This window comes from Puma concolor, chromosome B4 (assembly GCF_028749965.1).
Source record: "Puma concolor isolate L17-30 chromosome B4, mPumCon1.1.hap2, whole genome shotgun sequence".
NCBI lineage: Eukaryota > Metazoa > Chordata > Mammalia > Carnivora > Felidae > Puma > Puma concolor.
The window spans coordinates 122,777,040-122,794,754 of NC_141673.1; the positions used below are offsets into that span (position 1 = coordinate 122,777,040).

General features: G+C 38.7%; 1 protein-coding gene across 1 annotated transcript in view; it reads left to right on the forward strand.

Annotated features, from left to right (window-relative positions):
- Nucleotides 1–6,476: 6,476 nt before the first annotated feature.
- The window catches only part of DNAJC1 (DnaJ heat shock protein family (Hsp40) member C1), a 220,174-nt gene continuing 208,935 nt past the window's right edge, over nucleotides 6,477–17,715 (forward strand). The window contains exon 1 of the mRNA XM_086714779.1: nucleotides 6,477–6,992. Coding sequence (XP_086570905.1) covers nucleotides 6,780–6,992 — 213 coding nt within the window. The 5' untranslated portion in view covers nucleotides 6,477–6,779. The remainder of the gene's footprint in view (nucleotides 6,993–17,715) is intronic.

Here is a 17,715-nt window from a genome sequence, read left to right on the forward strand (position 1 = left end):
AAACAAGCCAAGAGAAATAAAATCTGTTTTGTTTTTTTTTTTTCCTATACCACCGATACTTTCATTTCAATTAGCAGAGTTTTTACCAAGTCAGAAATTATCAAATATCCAGAAACTTCAGAACACAGGACTGATGCATATTGGGCCACATTTTCCACCTCTTACCAATAAGGTTTGCTGTAGCCGTAATTGTGTTACTGTCCATTAGTTATCCATAGTTCTGGTACTTTGCCAAGTAAATTCAGTGATACCAGGTTCATAAAAGAGATCATTTGTGAAACGATGTGGTTATCAGTTATGAGTATCGTTTCACAGTTATAAAATTAACGAATGGCAAAGTATTCATCAAAACAAGAGTCAATAAATCCAATTTTAGACGGAGGTAAGGACCTGAGTACAATTAATCACACTGAGTTAACAACAAGCAGAGCTGAAATAAATGCTTGGGAAACCATTGGTTAAAAGAGAGCACGTGCTAAACGCGGTTGAAAGGCCAGCATAGACAAAAGCTAGGTTAGTATTTCAAAAATTCAAGTTCTATTTCTCTTCCGCATGTGCAAACATATGAAAGGAGAGGGAAAGGGGAGGCAGAAATTTCTGTTCAAGTGTTTAAAAATGATAGTAAATGAATAGGCACCTAGTTGTTGGTAACTTGTACACTTTTTTATAAACATGATTCTTCTTTAAATGTATAGATTTCAGTTAGAATCTGTATCTCTTCATTTGAAGCAACTGAAATCCTAACAACAACAACAACAATTATGTTCACACAAGATAATTCCTTTAGAGTGTTGAAAATAACCTTCGCCTGTAAAACTGTTCTTTGCCCCCTGGTGGTGAAATTATTATTATTCAAGTTTTTAAAAGTTAAAAGAGTCTAATTATGTAGTCTTGGCACTAAGAAATCCTTCCGTGGTGAACAAAAATAATAGAGAATTATGTATCGGAAGTAGAGAGAGATGACGCTGGGCCACTGGTGTGGTAAAATAATTTAAATTTCCCATATTCTCCCATTCGGAACTAAGTTTTCCTGAGTCTATCTCTGTTTGTTTCCCCGTTGATCATACTGCTAATTTGGTATTATTTTAAAATTCTGCCTCCTCTTAATAAATTAAATCATGGGCACATGTGAGGCATGGAATTTCTGTGCGTAAACTAATTCCTTAGCGATGGCCTGTTGGCCGAGGTGAACAGCAACTTTGTACTGTTTTTTCCTTTGTATTCCAATTTGGCATCACAAACAATATTAGGACTCTGGCAGAATGCCAAAACCAGGCTGTTCAGCCTGAAAGAGTAGATGATGAAGGGGTCTGTGAAAATTTTTCTTTTGCAGACTAATTGGAGCCTCTGTATATGAGGAAAATACAATGATTGGTGTGCTTCAGCTGAATTGAGGAATCAGTCGGAGAGAACTTATTTCTTCCTTGCTTGGCTAAAGGAAAAAGGGGAAAAACTAGTTTTCAAATTTTAAAGACTGACTCAAGTGAGTTACTAGAAAGCTTTGAAAAAAATCAATGATAATCTTCAAATTGTAGAAGATGAGAGAAGAAAGAGATTTTAACATGGATTCTGTGGTGACACACTCAAGTCTATGTAAAGCGGAAAACCTCATTATCTGAAAATACAAGGCTACTTCAGGGTAAGACAATGACCAGTGACTCTTTAGGGACTAAATCACTGAATGTGAATATTTCCCCTTCCTTTTGTCCACTTGGGTTACATGCTTTTAATTAGGTATCTATTGTATAACTTTAAGCCGGATTTAGCCCCAAAATCATGAATAATGTTTTATAGAGTTGGAACAACAACAACAAAAAAAATTAAACTGGCTTTGAGAACCAGTCATTAAAGACAGTCTTGTCTCCCACCATTTTGGGCAAGCCACTATTGCATAATTTTCCGGTGAAGTGGGCAATCACCACCTAAGTTTAATAACAAATGATTTAAAAATAACATTTAAACATTTAAAGATTTATCTAGGAATCTTTAATACTAGGTAGATGGAGACTTCCCATAAAATGATAGTAACATTTGAGCAGCAGTCACTATTCTAGGCACTAATGACCTCACTGAGTTCCCACAAAAACCACCTTATGATTTTGGTAGTAGTATTATCTTAATTTTACAGATGAGGAAACTGTGAAACAAAGGTATCACCCAACAGGAGATCCACGTGGTAGAACCAAGATTCAAATTTAATCAGTCTGGATCTAGAATCTGTGCTTTACATACTGTGAGATTATTAAAGTAAATAGTGGGGCGCCTGGATGGCTCAGTCGGTTGACCGTCCGACTTTGGCTTAGGTCATGATCTCATGGTTCGTGGGTTTGAGCCCCGCATCAGGCTCTGTGCTGACCACTTGCTCAGAGCCTGGAGCCCGCTTCAGATTCTGTGTCTCCTTCTCTCTTTGTCCCTCCCCCACTCATGCTTTGTCTCACTGTGTTTCTCAAAAATAAATAAATTTTAAAAAAATTTTAAAAATAAATAGTACATTATTCAGAGAAATGAAAACCATGTGTCAACATGTTACAAATAAATTTATTATTTACAATATGAAGAAACTCTATATTTATTCATGAGGAACTTCCAAATGACTAAAATTCAATACTGTAATTAAAAAGGAATTATTTTCCAAGGGGGTGCTTCCCCCAAGCATCTCGAACTTTTATCATTTTCAATATAAGTTTGTGGGTGTTATTTGGATAAACAAATTACTGAGTGAAGATAATGTTCCATTAAAGAGCAATGATATTGGGGCGCCTGGGTGGCTCAGCTGGTTAAGTGTCCGACTTCGGTTCAGGTCATGATCTCATGGTCTGTGAGTTAAAGCCCCACGTCGGGCTCTGTGCTGACAACTCAGAGCCTGGAGCCTGTTTCAGATTCTCTGTCTCCCTCTCTCCCTGACCCTCCCCTGTTCATGCTCTGTCTCTCTCTGTCTCAAAAATAGATAAACGTTAAAAAAATTTTTTTTAAATAAAGAGCAGTGATATCTTAGAACTCAAGTCCTATATTTAAGAAATAGTTAGAGGGGGGCAAAGAGAAAATGTCAAGATTTAATGACAGCCAGACATTTCTAAATCATAGGATGAATAGGTCTAACTGCTAAATGGCAATTTTAAGAGAGGTTTGGGTTTTTACTATAATAGGTATTGTATTAATTCTGTTGGTAAGGTTAAGTCTGATCTTACCCAAAAGTGAGGGATAGACTACTAGATGGCTTATTTAAACCTCTTTGAGTCCTACTGGTCTATGAAATCACCAGTGCTCTTTCACACACACCCCCCCGCTCGGAAAGCAGGGATTGTTATGATGTTCAAGTTCATGTACAACAAGATCATCACATAAATCACATAAATCTAGCTGTTTCTCTAGATTTCTCTGCTTTCCTCACTGCCAATTGGCATATTATTTTAAGACATTTCAGCCACATGCCATGATGGTCACATCTTGAACCTTGTCAACACCAGAACCTGCAAACTAATGAAATTAAAAAAAAAAAAACAAAAAACTTTTTTTGTATATGAGCTAATATGCACCCCACTCAGATTGCATAAGTGCCATGTTGAAAACAATTAGGTGTCCTTGAGACCCTCATGCTGGGTTTATTTTGTGGTAATTTATGTACCCCCTCATGTTGAACATTTAACTCATGAATTTTCTGTCTTCCTAAGACATTTAAGGCTTCAAATGGTCTTTAAAGTCATTACCTTCACTATGTCCCACAAGCTTTTCTACAGTTTGCCTATGATATACTAAGGTATGATTTGCTTTTTTGTTGTTGTTGTTTTTTGTTTTTTCATTTATCCTTTGTGGGATTTGCTGAGCTCATTGCATCCGTGGGATTGTTTTTCTTTTTAAGTAGCTTTATTGAGACATAATTTACCCATTTAAAGTATACAGATCAATATTTTTTAGTACATCCACAGAGTTAATCAACCACAATCTAATTTTAAAACATGTCCATACCCCCTAAAAAAAATTGACTAATTGTCAATCCCCAACCTCCCCAACATCCAGTCGTAAGTAACCACTAACCTACTTTTTGTCTTTGTAAGTTTGCCTATTCTGGACATTTCATTTAAATGGAATCGCACAATATGTGTTCTTTTGTGACTGGCATCTTTCACTTGGCATAATGTTTTCAAGGTTCGTTCATGTTATAGCATGTATCAATATTTCATTTTGTTTTATTGCTGAATAATATTCCATTGTATGGATATATCGCATTTGGTTTATTCATCCATCAGTTGATGGACATTTGGGTTGTTTCTAACTTTTGGGTTATTGTGAATAATACTGCCATGAGCATTTGGGTACAAGTTTTTGTGTAGCAAAACTTTTTTCATTTTTCTGGTATACATACATAGGAGTAAAATTGTGTCATGTAGTAACTCTGTAGTTTTTTGAGGAACTGTCAAAGTGTTCCCAAAGGGCTTCATCAGTTTGCATTCCCACCAGCAATACAGGCAAGTTCTAATTTCTTCATATCTTCACTCACACTCTTTAGTATCTATTTGATTATCGCCATCCTACTGTGTGTAAGGCAGTGTCTCTTTTTAGTTTTGATTTGCATTTTCCTAATGGCTAATGATGTTAAGCCTCTTTCCGTGTACTTACCGCCATTTGTACATCTTCTTTGGAGAAATGTCTGTTCCAAATACTTTGCTCGTTTAAAAAAAAAAAATGTTGTTGAGTTGTAAGAATTCTTTCCATATTCTGGATATAAGTCCTGTATCAGGTATATGATTTGCAAATATTTTCTCCCATTCCCTTGGTTGTCTTTCTGTTTTCTTGGGATAGTCTGTGACACAAAAGTTTCAAATTTCTATGTAGTCCAATTTATCTATTTTTTCTTTTGTCACACGCTTACGGTGTTGTATCTCAGGAGCCACTGGCTAACCAAAGGTCATCAAAATTTACCCCTATTTTTTCTTAGAAGAGTTTTATAGTTTTAGCTCTTACATTTAGGCATGATCCATTTTGAGTTAATTTTTTCATCTGTGGTTTTAGGTCTTTCTAGTTTTATAAAATAAATGGCAACATTATTTTATTTCATTTTACAAAATAAATGTCTGTCTATGGTATTTTGTTATAGCAGCCCTAGCAGATGAAGACATTCCTGCTCTCGTACCTTTCAAAGGTAAGCCTCATGATGAAATTAAAATGTGATGAATTCAAGCATATACATTTTATTTTATTATTACTTTTTAAAATATTTTGTTTTTAATGTTTATTTTTGAGAGACAGAGTGAGAGCGGGGAGGGGCAGAGAGAGAGAGAGGGAGACACAGAATCTGAAGCAGGCTCCAGGCTCTGGGCTGTCAGCACAGAGCTTGACATGGGGCTTGAACCCATGAACTGTGAGATCATGACCTGAGCCGAAGTCGGATGCTTAACCAACTGAGCCACCCAGGCGCCCCAAGCATATACATTTTAAAGCAAGATATTCTTGCATTCGTTTAGGACTATTTAAAAATTGTTTTAAGCTGTATACTAATAAAAGGATTTCTTAAGATTTACTTCCTAGATACTGTTTTTCTAACCTTTATAAAACATATTCTTACTGTAAGAGTGCAAGTAGTTTTATCATTCCCCTATTGAGCTTAACTTAACTGGCCAGGTCTAAGATGGGAAAAATGTAGTGTAAAATTTTCAAAACTGGGCAAGCATCCTGTTATACAAGCATTTTTTTGTTCCCTTCTACTTCCTCAACAAGAGTAGGGGGTTAGGGAAGAGAAGTGTGAGATGCCTAAGAAAATAAGGTTTCATGCAAGAGAAAGCAATAGTGGTAGAGGAAAAACATTTAAAAGATAGCGAACAGAAGCAACATAGGACTAGAAGGTAAGACACTGGTGGAAAGAGAAAGGAGATTTTAAGCCTTTTTGCCTTTAAAAACATCTCAGTTGGGAAAGGAACCCCAATTAGAAATGGACTAAGTGGATAAACGGCACTTCCCTTAAGACCATGATTGCCCATTATTAATTCTACCAATCTGCCTATTTTATGGTATTTTGCCTGTAAATCTTCATTAGAAGTGTAGTTTTTGTGTTGGTCTGAATTCCATTTCTGCTTTACCTCTGTCATAAAGGACAATCTAGACAACGCACTAGATTTGCCCCTTCTCCTATAACTTTATGTTGGCGGTATCATGAAATGCATGGAACAGGGGCCATAATCAATAAATCAGTCTTCAAATATGTTCTTAGTTTTCAGTATGGGAGGGGGACTAAAAAGGTGGATGTTTCGCGGGAAATTTATAATTAGTATGTTCCAGGTACACGCGCGATGCCTATGTGCTTTAATCTGTGTGCTTCTCAGTGAGCGCGAGCTACAGAAACGCTTTTCTCACAGGCCCCGATCTGGGGCGCCCGGCTTCCCTACTTCCGGCTCCGCCCACCCACCCGCGGTTGCTAGGAGACGTGATGTCACCGGAAGCGAGGCCTGGGATTGGCTGAAGCGAGGGGAAGCCTCTCCTCCTCGGCAACCACGGCGCCCGGCGTTGGCTTCACAGCTGTTTGTAGGCCTAGGGGTGAGGGTCTGCGGAAGGTAGAGCCTCCTGCGGCCCCGCCCGCCCTCCCGCCGCTGAATCCGCAGGCTCCTGCCGCCCTGCCTCGCCCAGCTTTGCCCTGCCGCTGGGGCGGACCGCCGGGCGGGCTTCTCCGGTGCGGCTGCCCGTGCTTCTGACTGACAGGCACTGTTCCCACAGCCCGTGGAGCCCGCCACGTCCCCGGTCTCGGCCGACGGCACATTGAGGCGGGTGACCTTTCCGAGCCCAGCGCGATGACGGCTACCTGCTCCCGGCTGGCCCGGCTTCCTCGGCGCCGCTGGCGTCGGCTTGTGCGGTTCCCGCCGCCGCCGCCACTACTGTTGCTGCTGCTGCTGCTGCTGGCGGCTGTAGGGCCGGCACACGGCTGGGAGAGTGGAGATCTGGAGTTATTTGACTTGGTGGAGGAGGTGCAGCTCAACTTCTACCAGTTCCTCGGAGTGGAGCAGGTAAGCGGGGCCGCCGGCCGGCCCAAATGCTGCGCTTCCTTTGGCCGCTTGAGGAAAGAAACGTGCAGGTCGGGGCGGAAGGGAGGGGGTGGGGAGGGCTTTGACCCGCTTTCCTCGGAGGGAGCCGGGCACCGCGGCCAGGGCTTGGTTAGCCTGGGTTCTGGCTGTCCTCCTCTGCTCGGCCCACCGGGGTCTCTTCGGAACCCTGACCGCAGGATTTGTCCCCCTCCCCCAGTGCCTCTTCGCCGTGCTCCTCTTGATCCGGTCTCAGTGACAGGTTGGACGGTGCCCCTGGGCTGGTGATACCTTCTCTTTCCTCTGCCATTCTGCGGAGGATCCTTCCACCCAGCTGTGCTGGAGGAAGAAGGAAGAATGGTATAAGTAGACCTTTGACACCTTTCCTTTCTTGGCCCCTGAATGTGGAAAGAAAGTCATGTCTCCCCTAAATTTTCACCTACCCGGTTACACTTTTTATTTTAGCTGCTGCCTTGCTTCTTCCTTTCCGGGAAGATTAGGAATGCATTTTGGTTGGCGTCCGTGTGGCAGAAGTTTTTCTTGCGCTGTACTTTGGACTTTTTAGCCTGTTGGATAGGGGTGCGTATCACAATTTGGAAACCTGGAGGATCTTGAAACCTCCACCGTGTTGGTCCTGGAATTAGATTAGAGGGATCTATTAAGTTTTCTGGGCATTGGAGGCGCTTTGGGTGCTACAGGAAGAGAAGCCCTACCAGCAGCACAGGATTGTTTTCTTTCTTTTTCTCTTCCTTTTCTTTTTTAGCTTGAGACTAACTTGTAAGGTCCGTTTGTTGATCTTTACCTCCTACCTAGGGAGTCGTGAGTGAGCTTGTATATCCAATCTCTATCTGAAACCTACTGTCAAATAAAATGACATTTCACTGATTTAAGGATTATGGGGTGAAAGATAGGATTTCACACGATCTGACTGAACCCTTCAAAAAATGCTGTGAATAGTTATGTGGGTTAAAAAAAAATAAGGTTTGCCAATAATTGTCATCAAGGTACACTTCACATGACTAGGTATGAAACGTACATTTTCCTCCTATAGGTTATCATAAATTTGTATGACCTGTTGAACTTAACACTAAATGGAAATTTACGTTTAAATGAAATATAATGGAATATAAAATTTTGCCATGCCACCATGATTTTAACGATTTCATTTGTGTAAGAGTTATAAAGCGTAAGCATTCACACTTCAGATTCTTACATGCAAGTAATTATGTGATGTCTGTCTATATTCATTATCTTCACTTGGTGCCAGTTCCTACTTATGGAGACAAAATATACCTCATTTTCAGAGTAAATGATCATACATTATGTTTAAAAGTCATTAGTGAAAATATAACTCTGAAGTCTTTTAAGAATGCCTTAAAAATCAAGAATATTTTTTACAATTTATCATGATTGGTTAAACTCTGTACAGGGTTATATATAACCTGTTACATGTAACCTGTCCAAAGTTATGAAGATGCTTTCCAGTTACACAAGGAAAATTAAGCCCCTTTAAAAGACTACAGAAATTTAGTAGCAGTAGTTTAAAATTTAGATTATATAATCTAGCTTGCATGTGAACCCTCATAAAATTTTCATTTATAATTTCATGCAGTTTAATTTCAGAGTTAATTAGGCAGTGTGAACAACCAGAGCACTTAACTATATCGGCAAAGATGGGAAAATAAAGAAGCATAGATAATCAAGAAGATTCTATGTGAAGGTAGAATTTGAAAAGAAGGATCCTGAAAATTGTTTTCATCTGTGTTTCTCTATCTAGTTGTGTTGAATTGGAAAGAATGACAGAAGAAATTTTATTCTACCCAAGCAGAGACACTGATTGGAAGAAGTTCCTTACATTACATTGAATCTTAACTTTCTTGGAAGACTTTCAGGGGACCAGAAGTTTGGTAGAGACAAATGCAACCTCTTTTCGGTCCTGAATGTGTAATTTTCAGAGCCAATCAATCTTTTGGTGACTAGCCAGACATGAGGGACCAGGACAAAGTAGATAGGTTACTCAGAGTTGCAACCTGGCTGTATACACTCATCAGTTTTGTTGTCTATTCAACAGAGATTTATTTGGTGCCCGCTGAATTTTAAGCACTAGTCTAGTATATAAAACAAAACCGCCTAGCCTCATGAAACTTACTTTTTAGTGGGGGGGGGGGGGGGGGGTGCCGTTTAATGGTAAACGGCCAAACAAGTAAATATAAATGTCAGGAGGTCAGAAAAGGCCTCTGAAGGAGGAAGGGAGTGAGTCATGTTCACAAGTTGGGGAAGAACATTCAAGAAAGGCAGGCCCTAAATGCTAAGACCTTGAGGCAAGAGCCTGCATGATGTTTGGGGAATAGCAAGGCAGCCAGCGTGGCTGGAGCAGGGTGAACCAGGGGGACGGTAATAGGAGATGAGATCAGAGTCATGGACTTTGGCTATTACTTATAAGTAGGTTGAGGATCCATGTTGGAGAGTTGAACAGAAGAGGTACATGATTTGACTTAAATTTCAGAATGATGGTCACGTTGAGGATCGTTTGTATATATGTCGTTTCTTAATGGGATACTTTGTGGTATGGAATGTAGGAATGAATCTGGTCACATTCTGGATTTAATTTGAACAACGTGCTGACAGAATTTTACTGATTGTTTGAATGTGGGATATGAGAAAGAAAAAGTTGAGGATAATTCTAAAGCTTTTGGCCTCAGTAACTAAATAAAATACTTGTCTAACTGCAGGTGCTATCTACTGAGACGGAGAAGCCTGGTATAGAAGCAGGTCTGGTTGGGGGAACATCAGAAATTTGGTTTGGGTCATGCTAAATTTAAGGTGTCTTTTAAACATTCAAGTGGACCTGGCATATAGACAGTTGGTTATGTAAGTCTGGAGTTACCAGGAAAAAGTTCCAAACTTTGAGTCAGGGAGAGGTGGGAGAACCAGCAAAGGAGATGGAGAAGGACCAGCCAGTGAAGGAGGAGGCAAACCAAGAAAAAGATGGTCTCTTTCAAGTCAAGTAAAGAGAGTATTTTAAAGAGGAGAAAATGATCAAGTGGGAGAAATGCTGATGTGATTAAAATAAGGTGAGTTCGGAGAATTGACTGTTGAATATGACAGTGTGGAGACCATTGGCTACATCAGCAGGAGCTGTTTGGGTGTGGTGGTGAGATCAATAGCCTGGTTAGTTTGGGTTTAGGAGAGAAAGAAGGACAAGAATTGGAGACAGTCAATATAAATTGTTTTTTGTGATATCCATATGCCAATTAGAAGCCAGGGGTGATAGAGACTGAATGTAGCATCCATTTTATCCCCTTTTTCACCAGCTCTAAAATAGTTGGCTCAGTCACTGTCTGAACTCTGTAATTGGAATGACTGATGACTTTTAGAACTTGACTAGGCCAGTTTCTGACTTATAACCTTGGACAGTTAGTTGCCTCATTTTTAGGACAAATGGTATGGTATCTTTATTTACTTCATAGTTAGGTACATAGTAGACACTTAAATATTATCTTGTATAGAAATGTGCAGAGATGGAAGGAGAAGAGTTGTGAAAAGAGAAACTTTTGATTGGAAGCAGTACCATAGCCCATTTTACAGTGAAACTGTAGTTATAAATGTTTTTAAAAACCTTTTTTTGTTTTCATCAAAACACTTGTGAAAGTGAGTTCTATATTAATGAGTGTGAGAAATGATTCCTGTGTTTTAAGTTTTTATTTACATTCCAGCTAGTTAACATACAGTGTAATATTAATTTCAGATGTACAGTTTAGTGATTCAACACTCCACAACACCCGGTGTTTATCACAAGTGTGCTCCTTAATCCCCATCACCTGTTTAAACCATCCCTCTACTCACCTTCCTTCTGTAACCATCACTTTGTTCTCTATAGTTAAGAGTCTGTTTCCTGCTTTCTCTCTTTCTCTTCCCCTCCCCCCCACTATGACCATTTGCTTTGTTTCTTAAATTCCACATACGGGTGAAATGATCTGGTATTTGTCTTTCACTGACTTACTTCACTTGGCATAATACTCTGTAGCTCCATCCATGTTGTTGAAAATGACAAGATTTCATCCTTTTTTATGGCTGAGTAATATTCCATTGTGTGTGTGTGTGTGTGTGTGTGTGTGTGTGTGTGTGTGTGTGTCTCACATCTTCTTTATCCATTCATCAGCCATAGACATTTGGGCTGTTTCCACAATTTGGCTATTATAGATAATGCTGCTATGAGCATCTGGGTGCAAGTATCCTTTTGAATTAGTATTTTTCTTTGGGTAAATACCTAGTAGCGCAGTTGCGGGATCATAGGGTAGTTCTATTTTTAACTTTTTGAGGAACTTCCATACTGTTTTCTTTTTTAAAAATTTTTTTTCAACGTTTCTTATTTATTTTTGGGACAGAGAGAGACAGAGCATGAAGGGGGGAGGGGCAGAGAGAGAGGGAGACACAGAATCGGAAACAGGCTCCAGGCTCCGAGCCATCAGCCCAGAGCCCGACGCGGGGCTCGAACTCACGGACCGCGAGATCGTGACCTGGCTGAAGTCGGACGCTCAACCGACTGCGCCACCCAGGCGCCCCATTCCATACTGTTTTCTACAGTGGCTGCACCAGTTTGCATTCCCACCAGCAGTGCAAAAGAGATCCTCTTTCTCCGCATCCTCGCCAACGTCTATTGTCTGAGTTGTTAATGTTAGCCATTCTGACAGGTGTGAGGTGGTATCTCCTTGTGGTTTTGATTTGTATTTCCCTGATGATGAGTGATGTTGAGCATCTTTACATGTGCCTGTTGGCCATCTGGATGTCTTCTTTGGAAAAATGTCTTTTCATGTCTTCTGCCCATTTTTTAATTGGATTATTTGGGCTTTTGGGGGGGGAGTTTGAGAAGGTCTTTATATATTTTGGATACTAATCCTTAACCTAATATGTCATTTGCAAATATCTTCTTCCCTTCTATAGGTTGCCTTTTAGTTTTGTTGATAAATTCTTTAGTTGTACAGAAGCTTTTCATTTTGATAAAGTCCTAATGGTTTATTTTTGCTTTTATTTCACTTGTCTCAAGAGACATATCTAGTAAGAAGTTGCTACAGCTGATGTCAAAGAGGTTACTGCCTGTATTCTCCTCTAGGATTTTTAATGGGTCTTACATTTGGGTCTTGAATCCATTTTGAATTTAGTTTTGTGTATGGTGCAAGAAAGTAGTTTAGTTTCATTCTTCTCCATGTTGCTGTCCAGTTTTCCCAACACCATTTGTTGAAGAGACTGTCTTTTTTCCATTGGATATTCTTTCCTGCTTTGTTGCGTATTAATTGCCCATATAGTTGTGGATTCATTCCTGGGTTTTCTGTTCCATCGACCTATGTGTTTATTTTTGTGCCAGTACCATATTGTCTTGGTCACTACAGCTTTGTAATATGACACAAAGTCCAGAATTGTGATGTCTCTAGCTTTGCTTTTCTTCTTCAGGATTGCTTTGGCTATTCGGGGTCTTTTGTGGTCTCATACAAATTTTAGGATTGTTTGTCCTAGCTCTGTGAAAAAATGCTGGTGTTATTTTGATAGGAATTGCATTAAATATGTAGATAGCTTTGGGTAGTGTAGGCTTTTTAACAATATTTGTTCTTCCACTCCATGGGCATGGAATGTCTCCATTTCTTTGTGTCTTTTTCAGTTTCTTTCAACAGTGTTTTATTGTTTTAAGAGTCTTTCACCTCTTGGGTTAGGTATATTCCTAGGTATCTTATGGGTTTTGGTGCAGTTGTAAATTGGGTTGATTTCTTGGTTTTTCTTTCTGCTGCTTCATTATTGGTCTATAGAAATGCAACATATTTTGTGCATTGATTTTCGTATCCTGAGACTTTACTGAATTCATGTATCAGTTCTAGCTATTTTTTGGTGGAGGCTTTCAGGTTTTCTATATAGAGTCATATCATCTGCAAATAGTGGAACTTTTACTTCTTCCTTACCGATTTAGATGCCTTTATTTCTTTTTGTTGTCTGATTGCTATGGCTAGGATTTCCAATACTTTGTGGGGTTTTTTTAATGTTTGTTTATTTTTGAGACAGAGAGAGACAGACCATGAGCAGCGGAGGGTCAGAGAGAGAGGGAGACACAGAATCCTAAGCAGGCTCCAGGCTCTGAGCTGTCAGCACAGAGCCTGACGCAGGGCTCAAACTCACGGACTGTGAGATCATGACCTGAGCTGAAGTGGGACATTTAACCAACTGAGCCACCCAGGCGCCTCCCTAATACTTTGTTAAATAACCGTGGTGGAGGGGACATCCTTGTCTTGTTCCTGACCATAGAGAGAAAACTCTGTTTTTCTCCACTGAGGATAGTATTAGCTGTGGGTTTTTTATATATGACCTTTATGATGTTGAAGTATGTTCCCTCTAACCTACTTTGTTGAAGGTTTTTATCATGAATAGATGTACTTTGTCCAGTGCTTTTTCTGCATATACTGAAAGGATCATATGGTTCTTATCCTTTCTTTTATTAATGTGGTATATCACATGGGTTAATTTGCAAATATTGAACCACACTTGCAGCCTAGGAATAAATCCCATTTGATTGTGGTAAATGCTTCTTTTAATGTGCTATTGGATTTAGTTTGCTAGTATTTTATTGAGATTTTCTGTATCCATGTTCATTAGGGATATTGGCCTATAGTTTTATTTATTTTTTTTAATGTTTTTATTTATTTTCGAGACAGAGAGAGACAGAGCATGAGCAGGGGAGGGTCAGAGAGAGAGGGAGACACAGAATCTGAAGCAGGCTCCAGGCTCTGGGCTGTCAGCACAGAACCCAATGCGGGGCTCGAACTCACAGACTGTGAGATCATGACCTGAGCCGAAGTTGGACACCCAACTGACTGAGCCACCCAGGTGCCCCTATAGTTTTCTTTTTTTTGTGGAGTCTTTGTCTGGTTTTCATATAAGGGCAATGCTGGCCTCAGAATGAATTTGAAAGTTTTCCTTCCTTTTCTATTTTTTGGAATAGTTTGAGAGTAAGTATTAACTCTTTAAACATTTAGTAAAATTTGCCTGTGAAGCCATCTAGCCCTGGACTTTTGTTTATTGGGAGATTTTTGATTACCGATTTAATTTCTTTGCTGGTTATTGACCTGTTCACGTTTTCTATGTGTTTCTTCCTGTTTCAGTTTTGGTACTTTATATGTTTCTCGGAATTTATCTATTTCTTCCAGGTTGTCTAGTTTGTTGGCATATAGATTTTCATAATACTCTCTTATAATTGTTTGTATTTCTGTGGTGTTGGTTGTTATTTCTCCTCATTGTGATTTTATTTACTTAGGTCCTTTCTCTTTTCTTTTTGGTAAGTGTGGCTGGGGATTTATCAGTTAATTTTTTTTAAAGAACAACTTCCTAGTTTCGTTGATCTGGCCTATCATTTTATTTATTTTATTTTATTATTATTTTTTTTAGTTTCCATATCATTTATTTCTGCCATAATCTTTATTATTTCCTTCCTTCTGCTGGTTTTAGGCATTGTTTGTTGTTGTTTTTCTAGCTCCTTTAGGTATAAAGCTAGACTGTTTATTAGCTTTTTATCTATATTGCTATATACTTCCCTCTTCGGACCGCTTTTGCTGCATCCCAAAGATTTTGGACTGTTATGTTTCTGTTTTCATTTTTTTCCATGTATTTTTTAAATTTCTTCTTTGATTTTCTGGTTGACCCATTCATTATTTAATAGTATGTTGTTTAACCTCCATGTATTTGTGGTCTTTCCAAATTTTTTCTTGTGATTGTTCTCAAGTTTTCATAGTGTTGTGGTCAGAAAATATGCATGGTATGATCTCCATCTTTTTTGTACTTGTTGAGGTTTGATTTGTGACCTAGTATGTGATCTACACATCCCATCTACACTTGAAAAGAATATGTATTCTGCTGTTTTAGGGAGGAATGTTCTGAATATATCTGTTAAGTCCATCTGGTGTAGTGTGTCATTCAAAGCCATTGTTTCCTTGTTGATTTTCTGTTTAGATGATCTGTCCATTGATGTAAGTGGAGTATTAAAGTCCTCTACCATTATTGTATTATTATCTATTATTTATTATCTATTTCCATTACGTATGTTATTGTTTTATGTATTTGGGTGCTTCCATATTGGATGCATAAATATTTACAATTGTTACATCTTTTTGTTGGATTGTCCCCTTTATCTTGGTACAGTTCTTATATACAGTTCTTATAACTCTTGTTATAGTCTTTGTTTTAGAATCTAGTTTGTCTGATATTAGTATTGCTACTCTGGATTTTTTTTTTTTTTTTTTGACATCCATTTGCGTGGTAAATGTTTTTCCTTCCCCTCACTTTCAATCTGCAGGCGTCTTTATGTCTAAAATGAACCTCTTGTAGGCAGCATATAGCTGGGTCTTGGTTTTTTTGTTTCTTGTTTTTGTTTTTTTTAATCCATTCTGATACTCTGTCTTTTGATTGAGGCATTTAGTCCATTTGCATTCAGAGTAGTTAATGATAAATATGTATTTAATGCCATTTTATTACTTGTTTTGTCATTGTTTATGGAGATTTTCTCTGTTCCTTTCTTGTCTTTGTCACTTTTGGCCTTTCTTTTCAGACAGTCCCCTTTGGTCTTTCCGCTCAGACAGTCCCCTTTAATATTTCTTGCAGGGCTGGTTTAGTGGTCATGATTTCCTTCAGATTTTGTGTATCTGGGAAAATCTTTATCTCTCCTTCTATTCTGAATGTTCTTGGCTACAGACTTCCCATTCAGTGCTTTGAATATATCATGCCACCCCCTTCTGGCTTGCCAAGTTTTGGTTGAGAAATCTCCAGTTAGGCTTATGGGTTTCTCTTGTAAGTTAAGGACTTATTTTGTCATACTGCTTTTAAGATATTTTCTTTATAAAAATTTTTCTTTATCACTGTATTTTGCAAATTAAAATAAGTTTATTTTTGAGAGAGAGAGAGTGAGGGAGGGGCAGAGAGAGGATCCCAAGCAGGCCCCCCACTTTAAGTGCAGAGCCCGATGTGGGGCTCAGACTCACGAATCTGTGAGACCATAACCTGAGCTGAAATCAAGAGTTGGACACCTGCACCCAGCATGAGCATCCCATATATTTTGCACATTTAATTATAATAGGTCTTGGTGTTGGCCAGCTTTTGTTGATTTTGATGGAGGTTCTCTGTGCCTCCTGGATGTGTGTGTTTCCTTCCCCAGACTAAGGAAGTTTTCAGCGATTTTTTTTCCTCAAATTTTCTGCCCCCTTTTTATCTCTCTTCTTCTGGCACTCCTGTGATATGAATATTATTACATTTGGTGGAGTCACTGAGTTTCCTAAGCCTATTCTTGTGTTCCATAATTATTCTTTCTCTCTTTTGTTTAGCTTCATTATTTTCCATTTTTCTGTCTTCTATATCATTTATTCATTCTTTTGCTTCTTCCGGCCTTGTGTGCATCGCATCAAGCCTTTTTCCAGTCTCAGTTATTGCAGTTTTTCACTTCTGACTGATTCTTTTTTAACTCTTTTATCCCTGTGGTTGGTAAGGGTCTCCCTGAAGTCTTCTTGTCTCAAGCCCAGCTGTAATGATTACTGTGTTTTAAGTAACAGCATAGTATTCTGTTTTAAGAGCTAAATGTTTGGATTTCTAACTTATATTTACTGAAATTTTGAAGAGTGTCATTAGGACTTAATTAGAAACTTAATCTAGAATTTGGATCTCATTCAAATCCTTGTTAACATTAAATTAGGTAGAGGGGAGCCTGGGTGGCTCAGTTGGTTAAGTGTCCAACTTAGGCTCAGGTCATGATCTTGTGGTTTGTGAGTTTCAGCCCCACGTTGGGTTTTGTGCTGACAGCTCAGAGCTTGGAGCCTGCTTCAGATTCTGTTTCCCTCTTTCTCTGCCCGTCCCCCACTCATGCTCTGTCTCTCTCTGTCTCTCAAAAGTAAATAAAAACATGAAAAAAAGGTAAGTAAGGTTAGGATTCAACAATTCATTTAGTAGGTGTTTCTGCTTAATATCATCCATGAACTGCAATCTCATTTGTAATTGGGCATGTTGCAAAAGCAAGGGTATGCCACATTCTACATTTCTGGTTAGAGAGAATATGTGTTTCATTATTAGACACCCATTTTAGTGCCAGTGAGGCAGTAAGCATAAAGTTCTGTGTAGCTACACAGTCAGCTAATAGAATTTGAATTGTTAAAGGTAAAGAGTAATTGTTGAGGATAAGAGTCTGAGGTTAAGAATTAAATAAAGGGTATCATAGTATAAACAGCAGTATTAAAATGGAAAAGAAGCAATATTAAAATGCTGCTGAGCGCAAACACTAAATTCTAAGAGGGAATAATTTCCTTAGTTAAACAAATTCTGGAACACACACAACTCCTGATTATTAAAGGCACAATAATTTTAAAAAGCTACTTTACTGAGTCTTTACTGTGGCAAGTATAATGAGCAGTAGTCAAAACAAGTTAAGACCAGAAAGATCATTGTCATTTACTGGGAAGGTCCAAAGAGATCTAGGGAAATCATAGGGTACATCTACATGCCTACGAAGGAAGGTAGAGACTTCTTATTTCCAGTCAATTTTTAAGGACTTTATTCATGCCACATTAAAATGGATCAAGATAAGGATACTATCCCATGACCATTTATACATTATACATTTATACATTACCAGGAAGCCTCTGACTTTTTGTAATTAAAAAATATTGCAAATCTTATATGACCACACTTT